Source organism: Prunus dulcis, chromosome 5, assembly GCF_902201215.1.
Source record: "Prunus dulcis chromosome 5, ALMONDv2, whole genome shotgun sequence".
NCBI classification, from domain to species: domain Eukaryota; kingdom Viridiplantae; phylum Streptophyta; class Magnoliopsida; order Rosales; family Rosaceae; genus Prunus; species Prunus dulcis.
In genome coordinates, this window is record NC_047654.1 from 11,685,646 (window position 1) to 11,696,048 (window position 10,403).

The 10,403-nt window shown below is 45.4% G+C and overlaps 1 protein-coding gene and 1 non-coding gene across 2 annotated transcripts; both read right to left on the bottom strand.

The window, feature by feature from the left end:
- Nucleotides 1-7,430: 7,430 nt before the first annotated feature.
- On the bottom strand, nt 7,431-10,403 carry LOC117629384 (probable sulfate transporter 4.2). The gene is made up of 8 exons (XM_034361950.1): nt 10,249-10,403; nt 10,118-10,172; nt 9,589-9,738; nt 8,841-8,948; nt 8,677-8,742; nt 8,364-8,424; nt 8,145-8,272; nt 7,431-7,648 (listed from the first exon to the last, which is right to left on the bottom strand). Exons 3-8 carry the CDS (start codon nt 9,721-9,723, stop codon nt 7,616-7,618), a joined length of 531 nt encoding a protein of 176 aa, XP_034217841.1. The 5' UTR covers nt 9,724-9,738; nt 10,118-10,172; nt 10,249-10,403; the 3' UTR covers nt 7,431-7,615.
- Nucleotides 9,896-9,993, bottom strand: LOC117629438. Its single transcript, XR_004586099.1, has one exon. It is a non-coding gene; the product is annotated as a small nucleolar RNA Z157/R69/R10 (small nucleolar RNA).

Sequence of the window (10,403 nt, forward strand, 5' to 3'; positions counted from 1 at the left end):
GTGCCTTTGTATTTGTGGGGAGGTTCCGTAGTGCCTAGCAAGAAGTTCGTGGCCAACTTGCACCGAGTCACGACCGACGCTCAGTTCCAAAAATGGCGGGCTGCTTTCTCTTCTGCCATTCCAGATGACGTGCATGTCAGGCTATTGAGGTCTCCGACTGATAACGATCCTTTCGAGGATGCGTATGATCCTGGTGCTAGGGTCATTACCTTCCGTCCTTTTTATTTTTCCCTGGGCTTCAAATTCCCGCTGTCGAAGCTCTTCAAGGAGGTGTTCTGCACCATGGGGTGTGCTCCAAGCCAAAGTACTCCCAACGTTTACCGGGCGATCATGTGCTTCGAGAATCTGAGCCGTTTCTTTACGCTGGAGTTGACGGTGCGAGAGTTCTTTTATTTTTTTGAAGTGAGGCACTTCGAGCGATATGCCCAAGTTCGCGTCTACAGGTCCAGGCTGTTCGATGGTTTTAGTCAGGGAGATCACGCTTGGCATGACGACCTGTTGGAAGTCAGCGGACGGTGGGAGGGCGACGTTGGCGACGGCCCCCTTGTTCCTATCACTTATTGCCATGGTATGTCTTTCTGCAATTTATGATATATTCCCTTTTTTTTTGAAGTGTGGCTGATTAACTTCTGTCTTCTGCTTGTAGTGAGCGACATCAGCAAGCAATTGGAGCTTGGGCCTGACATGGCTAAGGTCCGCCGTGCTTTGAACATTCCCCGAAAGTTTCGTGAGTGGCGCTGGCTGTTGAGCGAGTATCGGGAGGAAGACGGTGGTCTGCCCCCTGTCGAGGATGTCGAGAGATGGAAGCAGAATGGTCCGGACCCTGATGATCTATCTGCTGAACAGGATGAGTGCTTTGCTGAACCCCCACCAAAAAGGAAGGCCGATGTCAAGTCTTCGAGAACTCCAGCTACTTCTTTACGGACGAGGAATGTGTCTCCATTGAGGAAGAAGCCAAGGCTCCCTTCTGCTGAGAAAACCCAAGTAGGAGCTATTCCCGCGTCATCTGCCAAAGTCAAACATCTTGTTGGTGCAGATAGCAAGAAGATTGGTGGTATGCGCAACATTAGGGATGTTCCCCTTAAGCCTCTTGCTGATGAGTTTGGAGATCGTGATCTGCTCCGCGACGTAGTTCGTGCACTGTCCAGCTCACCTATTGAGAAGCCAAGAGATGCTGATTTTCCTCTCCGAAGTTCGGTCGTTTGCACCAGTCGAAGAGTGGAGGTCGATGTGCGAGGTCTGCTCATCCATCCAACCATCATGATCCAACTGTTGAGTCACAAGCAGTCAAGCGTGGAGTTGATTCATCGTCGCCAATTCCTTTGGAAGTAAGGTTGGCAGAGGCTAAGAAAGCAAGAGAGTCATCTGCTCGGGAAAAAGTTCTTCTGCAACATCAGCGGCTGATCCAAAGGTGGACAAGCCTAGCCCTACAGGGGATGCGGGCGTGTCTGATCTGCTCAAGACGCACTTTCTATCAAGTCCATCTGCTTGCGCTGAGCTGGTTGATCAAGTCCGTCAGGCTGGTGATCTTGGTACTTTTTCAAGTCTTTCCTTGGAAAAACAAAGAGAAGCAACATTTCATCTGCTTCAAAAAGGAGTGGTTTTTGCTGCGGAGACCATTCGGAACTCGTCGTCTGCTGTTGCCCCCTCTTCTGCTCAGCTTAGTGAGTTGGAGAAGAAGAATGCTGAGCTGGCTAGCAAGCTTTCTGCCGAGCAGACTCGTTACGAGAAGAAGACGTCTGATTTGCGGGCGATGATATCTGAGCTGAAGAGTTCCCTTACTGAGAAAGATTCCGAGCTCAGCTCTTCTGCTGTTGACTTGGCAAGTCGAAAAGATGCTTATTTCCGCCTTGAGCGCAAGAATGCCGACATCTCTCATAGTTATGACAAGCTTTTGGCTAGATTTCACGCCTATCATAAGTCTGCTGAAGAATCCAAGTCCGAAGCTGTCATGGATGCGTACAAGTTAGGCTACTTGGACTGCACAATTGGATATGATCCCTTCTATGCCATTGGAGATGAAGACATCGAGATGCTCTATCCTGACTTGCCCCCTGTGCAAGTGAGGAGGCTAATGCTGCGAACACCGAAGGAGCTGAAGAGCAGGTGGCTGAAGAGGCAGTAGCTGAAGAAGGATGGAGCAGAGGATGATGCAGCTGATGAGGCGGTGGCAGACGTCATAGATCATGCATGTGGAGCTGCTGAGAGCGTGGCTGATCAGGTGGACGCTGAAGAGGCTGCAGATAGGGGTCTCCTGCTTGGCGTTTCGGAGTAGACGAAGACTTCTTTATTTCTTTTCAGCTTTTGTAGTCTGCTCTTTGTTTAGAATAATTGGTCTTGTTTTGACCATCTTCTTTTTGTTTGAACTTGGCCGGTTGGTCACTTTACTATGGAAATTTCAGTCTTTATTTTTTCAACTTCAATTTGCATATTGTCTTGTGAACTGCTTGAGTAACCGGTTAGTGTCTTGCTGTGTATTTCCCTTGGGATTTTGGCAAAAGCCAGGGTCCCCCTTGAGGGACTCCGGGCGTATTCTGCATTTTTCCAGAAAACGCTTAAGACGCTTCTGGTCGTTGCCCTGCGTCTCCCTTAGGACGCTGCTTATGGACAACTGTCTGACTATCCTGCCCCCTTAGGAAACGGATAGGAACCTGGATACCTCCCTTAGGAAATTCCTGGCGCACCCTGCAACCCCCTTAGGATGCTGCTTTGTGGGCTGCGTCTCCCGAAGGACGCTTTTGGTTGTCGCCCTGCGTCTCCCTTAGGACGCTTTTTATGGACAACTTATTTGACTATCCTGCCCCCCTTAGGAAACGGATAGGAACCTGGATATTTCCCGCAGGAAGCATGGTGACCCCCTTTTAAGAAACTCCTGGCGCACCCTGCGTCTCCCTTAGGACGCTTCTGGTCGTCGCCCTACGTCTCCCTTAGGACGCTTTTTATGAGCAATTGTTTGGCTATCCTGCCCCCCTTAGGAAACAGATAGGAACCTGGATACCTCCTATAGGAAATTCCTGGCGCACCCTGCAACCTCCCTAGGATGCTGTTTTGTGGGCTGCGTCTCCCGAAGGACACTTTTGGTCGTCGCCCTGTGTCTCCCTTAGGACGCTTTTTATGGACAACTTATTTGACTATCTTGGCCCCTTTAGGAAACGCATAGGAATCTGAATTTTTCCCTCAAGAAGCATGGGGACCCCCTTTTAAGAAACTCCTGGCGTGCCCTGCATCTCCCTTAGGACGCTATTTTGCAGGCTGCGTCTCCCAAAGGACGCTTCTGGTCGTTGCCCTGCGTCTCCCTTAGGACGCTTTTTATGGGTAACTGTTTGGCTATCCTGCCCCCCTTAGGAAACGGATAGGAACCTGGATACCTCCCTTAGGATGCTTTTAGTTGTCGCCCTGCATCTCCCGAAGGACGCTACTTATGGGCAACTGTCTTTCGTTGTGGCACATTCTCGAATTTGCAGTAGTTGCTTCTCTTCTTCAGAAATGTGCAGTACTCAGTCGTCTGTTGGGGACTAAGCAGGTAGGAGGAAGCGTCATGGATAGTATCTTTGGAGGTGGTAGGCGTTCCATTGTCGCAGAATGTCCTTCCCTTCCGTGGTGTCAAGCGTATAGCTTCCTTTGCCCCTGGACCGGCTGATTATGTAAGGGCCTTCCCAATTGGGTTTCATCTTTTTAGATCCTTGTCTTTGTGCAGTGATGAACGCCTTTCTTAGCACAAGGTCGCCTGGTTGAAACTGTCTGATCTTGGCTCTTTTGTCGTAGTAAGACTTCAACCGCTGTTGATAGGAGGCGACTCGAACAATGGCCTTCTCGCTCTCACCTTCAAGTAAGTCAAGGTTGAGTCTCATCTGCTCGGAGTTTTGCCTAATACTGCCCACTTCGATGCCTATAGAGGGGACAGTGATGTGAGGAGGAATGATCGCTTCAGTTCCATAGGCAAGGAAAAATGGGGTTTCGCCAGTTGATCTTCGCATGGTGGTGCGATAAGCCCATAGTACGCCAGGGAGCTCATCTACCCATTTTCCTTCAGCGCCTTCTAATCTCTTCTTTAGACAGTCCAATATTATTTTATTGGATGCCTCGGCCTGGCCGTTGCCTTGAGGATTCCTCGGGGTAGATAGATGCTGCTTGATGCCATACTTTTTGAAGAAGGCAGTGATCTGCTTGCCGATGAATTGTGAGCCATTGTCGGTGACTAGTGATTGTGGGCAGCCAAACCGGCAGATAATGTTTCTCCAGATAAATCGTTCCACATCATCTTCTTTAGTAGAGGATAGAGCTTCGGCCTCGATTCATTTAGTAAAGTAATCAGTGGCGACGATCATCATTTCTTTCTTGGCAGGTGCCGTTGGCATGGGGCCTACTAAGTCGATGGCCCATTGCATGAAGGGCCACGGACTGTTCTGCGGATGGTAGATTTCGGCAGGCAGATTAGGAACTGGTTTGTACCGTTGGCAACGATCACATCTTTTGACATATTCGGTGGAGTCGTGGCGTATAGTAGGCCAGAAATAGCCTACGTTTAGAGCCTTCTGGGCGAGTAACCTACCCCCAGAATGGTTGCCACACTCGCCGTCATGAATTTTGCAGAGGACCTCAAGTGTTTGAGGGTACTTTATGCAAGTGAGATGAGGGCCGGAGTATGATCTGCGAATGAGCTTGTCGCCTTGCTTGTGATATCTCGAGCTTTCTGTTGGACCTTCCTAGCTTCGGACTTATCCATTGGCAGATTTCCATTCACTAAGTAGTCGATGATGGGGTCTTGCCAGCTGGGGTCTTCATCGATCTGCATTGAGTCGATTGGCTCCATTTCTTCGATGCTTGGTCGATCAAGGTGTTCGACTGGGATGGAGCGTCTGAACTGGGTGTCCAGCTCTGATCCTAGGCTTGCCAACCCATCTGCATGAGTGTTCTCTGCCCGTGGAACTTGTTGGATGGTGAAAGTAGGAAATTCTTTCAGAAGTCCTTGGACTTTGTCGAGGTACTGGATCATTCTCGGATGCTTTGCCATGTACTCGCATGAGGCTTGATTCGTGATTAACTGGGAGTCTGAATAGATGGCTAATCTCTTGATCGTCAGTTCTTTTGCTAGGCGCAGCCCTGCGAGCAATGCCTCATATTCTGCCTCATTGTTTGAAGCAGAAAAGCCTAGTGTGATGGCTTGTTCCAACAAGGTTCCGTCTGAGGTGATTATGACGACGCCTGCCCCTGCTCCTTTGTGATTTGATGCTCCGTCTACATGCAATTGCCACATGTCGTTAGGTAGGTTTGAATCGGTGGGGGAAGGGTCGTCTGCTTTTTCCTTGCTTTTCGTGACCATCTTCTCTTCTTCGGCTGTCGGAGTAAACTCTACAACAAAATCTGCTAAAGCTTGGGCTTTTATAGCAGTCTTCGGCCGGTAGAGGAGGTCGTATTGACTGAGTTCGATAGCCCATTTCATGAGTCGCTCAGAAGCGTCGGGGCTGTGGAGGATCGATCTCAAAGGAAATTCTGTCATGACAATTATCCGGTGTGCTTGGTAGTAGGGCCTTAGTTTTCTCGCGGAAACTACAAGCGAAAAAATGAGCTTCTCCATTTTTGGATGGCGAGTCTCTGCATCAAGGAGAGCTTTTGAAGTGTAGAATACCGGATGTTGTGCCCCCAGCTCTTCTCGGATGAGAGCTGAGCTGACAGCTGAGTCGGACACCTCCAGGTAGATGTACAAGTCTTCGCCTGGTATCGGTTTTGAGAGTAAGGGAGGTGAAGTGAGGTAGGTTTTCAAGTTTTGAAAAGCTACTTCGCACTCGTCATCCCACTTGTCCCTGTGTCCTTTCTTCAAGGCTTTAAAAAATGGCCTGCACTTGTCGGTAGATCTTGAGAGGAATCGGTTGAGAGCTGCCGCCCTACCCGTTAGACTTTGTATCTCCTTTGTTGTGGCAGGTGACTTCATGTTGAATATAGCCTTGATTTGATTTGGATGTGCCTCAATTCCTCTTTGGGTGACTAAGTATCCCAGGAATCGGCCGGACGAGACTCCAAACGTGCATTTGCTCGGGTTCAACTTCATATTGTATTTTCGGAGTAGGCTGAATGCCTCAGCAAGGTTCTTGATGTGGTCTGCTCGGGTGGGAGCTTTGACTAGCATGTCGTCTACGTAGACTTCCATAGTCTTGCCGATTTGTTCCTTGAAAATTTTGTTCACCAGCCTTTGGTAGGTTGCTCCGGCGTTCTTCAGCCCAAAGGGCATGACTTTGTAGCAGTATGTATCTCTTTCGATGATGAAAGAGGTTTTAGCTTTGTCATCTTCATGCATCATGATTTGGTTGTAGCCGGAGTAGGCGTCCATGAAGCTTAGCAGTTGGTTGCCGGAAGTTGAATCGACGAGCTGATCAATTCTAGGCAGGGGAAAGTTATCTTTAGGGCATGCCTTGTTGAGGTTGGTGTAGTCGACGCACACTCTCCACAGTCCTTTATCTTTCTTTGCCACTAGAACAACTTTCGCCAGCCACTCTGCGTAGGAGATTTCTTGAATGAAACCAGCAGCTAGAAGTTTATCGATCTCGGCTTCAATGATAGCAACCCGCTCGGGGGCGAAGTTGCGTCTCTTCTGCGCTACAGGTTTGATTGCTGGGTTGACGTGTAGGCGATGGCAGATGATCTGGGGATTGATGCCAGGCATGTCAGATGGCGACCATGCAAATACGTCTTTGTTGTTCCGGAGAAAGGCTGCAAGCTCTATCTTTTCCTCATGGCTTAGGCGCGAGCCGATCCGCGCTTTTCTCTCTGGCTTGTCAGGATCAAGGGGTACTAGCTCGGCGTCCTCTTCGGGCTTCCATCCTTCTTCAGGAGAGACCTCCGGACGGATTCCCTCGACTTGGTCCTGATTCTTTGATTGCTATTTGGGAGTAGCTATTCCCTTTTCTTTCTGGTCTGCTCGGCCGTAAGAAACGGGATCTACTTTCTCCTCTGCTTGTTCTACTCCCTTTAGATCTGCCTGATTCACAGGGAGGAACTGTTAGGCCTGGGCACGGTTCGGGTCGGGTCAAGTTTTGGCCGACCCGCGGGCCGAACCGAAGGTAAGATCGGTTCTCGGGTCGGGTCGGGTCGAGGGTAAAACCCGAAAATGGGCCGAACTATAAATGGGCTTCGGTTCTCGGGTCGGGTCGGGTTCTGATCGGTTTTGGCTTGAGCTCAATTTTACCATTGTCAAAAGCCCAAATTATTTTTACTTTCAGCCAAAAAAGCCCAAATCAGATTTAATTTCAGTTTAAAAAAGCCCAAATCAGATTTACTTTCAGCCAAAATCAATTTTTTTTTTGTCAAATGGCCCAAACCTAATAAATTCTTATGAACAAGCCCAAATCACTTTTTACTTTTCTTTCAAAACCTGAAATTATGCAAATTCAACCTATAAAAATCCATCATTCCAATCTAAGTTTCTAAACAACTAAATGAATATCACGTTCACACATTCAACCAACCATGCAAGGAAAGGAAATATAATCTCTTACAAACCATGACAAAAAAATAATACACAAATAAAGCAAGCAATCCAAATTAAACTTATGAAATTAAAGATTACAACCCATCACAAAAATACACATAAAGATAGCATCCTTGCAAAAAATCTGCTTCATCCATTCTTCCAAAACCTTAACAAAGCAACCTACACAACAATGAAAAGAATTAACACAAAGTTTCACCATCAACAAATCATAATTAAAATAGGATGCAAGAAAAATATCTTCCAACATATCTTCATCACACTAAGAAGGGAGAGTCTTATTCAAATTTGTAGTGGATGTTTTACACCCTATTTCTAAGAAGGGAGAGTCTTACTCAACCATCCTAGGAGACAATTTGAGACCTTATCCAATTACATAAAGAACAAATCCCATAGTTAGGACATCAAATTGGAATGACAACAGTGATAAAACAAGTAAACACATCATTTGACATAATAGCAAAGATGCCACCTTATGTTTTCAAATTTTTGCAACTAGCAAACAGCCCCATGAATAAATTTCTAATAGAATGTAATGAGCAAGAAGGATAACAAACGACATATTCTAATGACGAGGAGCAGCAAAAGCCATCAATCATGAGCTTCACAAGATTATATTCCTAAATGAAAAGGCAAATGCAATAAGATGGAACTAAACCTGCGGTATATATTCAAACAGTGGTGTCATAAATAGGAGAGCGCAGCCCATCAAGACTCCCATAACAAGTCCAGATAAGCCAGATTTAGCTCCACTTTCATGATTCACAGCTGACCTAGAAAAAGAACCTGCACGACTCCAAAAAGTATAAAATATATCAAAAATATAATATATATGAAAATTCTGCCTGCAGCTCTTAGAACCTCATAGGCATCACACCTGTTGTTGGATATGCTGAAAAAAATGAACCAAAAATATTGGCCACACCAAGACCGAACAACTGGTTAAAACAAAAAAAGATTCATTAGATTATAGGGTACAGTTTCCTTGCTTGCAACCAAATGACTTAATCAAATTCACCAAGAATCATGTATCAAGAAGCAATAGTAATACAAAGACAAACGGATAAGCATGCAGCAAGCAGTTAAGCTTTAATCACAAAGTTCTTACTTAAACTTGTATTTTTGTTTTTATTGATAAACAAGAGCTACGGTTTTGAGCACATGCCCTACCAATTTTTCCAAAAACATACCTCTTGATTTGAGTCCAGCTCATACCCATTCTTTGCTGCTAATGCTTTTGCAATGCCCACAGATTCCTAGAGATACAAATGAATTATCACAGTACTGATAGATATGATCATTTAAACAGAGAAAGCAAAGCTACAAGTAAAAGGTTCTATGGAGCTCATCTTACCAAAATAGCTACACCAGTAATGAGAAGTGCGGTGGGGATCAAAGATGTAGCATATCCAAAAGCTCTAGGAATAGAAAAGCTTGGTAGGCCCTGAGGTATATCTCCTACCTAAACAACAGTCAAGATCCTTTAGTAACCTACTACTAACTTAAAGTTCTGTCGAATTCTTCTATGAGAAAAGAGACATTACATGAAAACAGAAGGAATCATACAACAGGAAAAATAGCAACATAACTAAATAGGATGTTTTCTGTCTCCTACATTGATACTTATTCAATTTTAAAACAGGCACCACATTAGATTGTGACTATTTAGGAAACTCTATCATTCTATGTAACAGGCCTGCATTCCAAATTGGCAAGCTCACCATGCTCTCTTTACCATCCCAATTTTCAAACAGATGGCATAACAAAGCTTGCAAAACTCTACATTGGTTATTTTAACTATTAGAGAACGATATGTAGTGAATCTAATAGAGAATGAATAACTAACTAGGAAATTCTTCTTCTTTTTTTCTTCTCAAATATCCTGGATGACAGGTTCATGAGTGTTCACAGGCTAAGATTTTAGACAGGTGCACAACAGCAGACTTATGGCTGACAGAATGTACGACAAAAATAGAACATTCCATATATAATCTATTACTAAAGCAAGCATAAACAGAACATGAGAAAAGTATATTGTAATCACTACACTGTTAGATTGAATAACTGCCAATTAAAGTGAATCTAATATACATCACACTCACCAAAGATATGGAAGATGGATTAAATATTTTTACAAAAATTGTGCCCGAAAGAACAGCTGTGAGGGGACCTGCTGCTCTCACATATCGCAAGTACTTCCTTGTTTTTCCCTGCATGTATACAATTATAAGCTCCATACTGCCATATAAACCCTACCAAACAAGAACAATTTTACAGCAAAAAAAAAAAAGCCAATAAATTTGAGAAAATTTTTATGGGTTTTGCCAGAAAGTCAAAAAGATTATACGGGTGACTTTGGAACAAAGCACTTTTCAAAACTACAGATTGGAAGATAAGAGAAAACAGATTAAGAGTGCTCAGACAGCCAAGGGTTTGTAATCAAACTTTTGGGAGAAGAACCCAGATCATAAACTCTAGTCCACAAATAGCCTCATCACCGCACACTTCTGATTTAACAGAAAACACTTCCCATAGCTCCCATAGCATATATCATTCTGATATAGGTATAAATTTCAAAGCAAAATAAAAATAAAAATAAAAACCCTACAATGCACAGACGAGAGAATTTACCTTCGGCAATGGAGGTGGTTGTGGCGGCTCTTGATCGGGTTTGTGTTGTGTGTGCCTGAAACAGAGAGGGGTGATGTGGGTTAGGCTGAGGTCGACTTGAGCGAGAGAGAGAGAGAGAGAAGGGATGATACCTAGGCCTGGGCGGGAGATCGTGAGATCGATGAAGAAGCGGCACAGATGCTGTCGCAGCAGCCACAGGCACAGCCGCAACAGCCACAAGCACAGCCGCAGCAAAGGTGCAGCTCTGGATTGAAGATTTGAGCAGCCACAGGCACAGCCGATTAGG

Excerpts from the sequence above, each read along its gene's own strand:
- LOC117629384 (XM_034361950.1), bottom strand. The coding sequence starts at position 9,723 with ATGGAGCTTATAATTGTATACATGCAGGGAAAAACAAGGAAGTACTTG. Across the intron at positions 8,743-8,840 it reads TTACTGGTGTAGCTATTTTG|GAATCTGTGGGCATTGCAAA; the intron begins GTAAGATGAGCT and ends TTGTATCTCTAG. Across the intron at positions 7,649-8,144 it reads TGTTTGAATATATACCGCAG|GTTGCTTTGTTAAGGTTTTG; the intron begins GTTTAGTTCCAT and ends ATTGTTGTGTAG.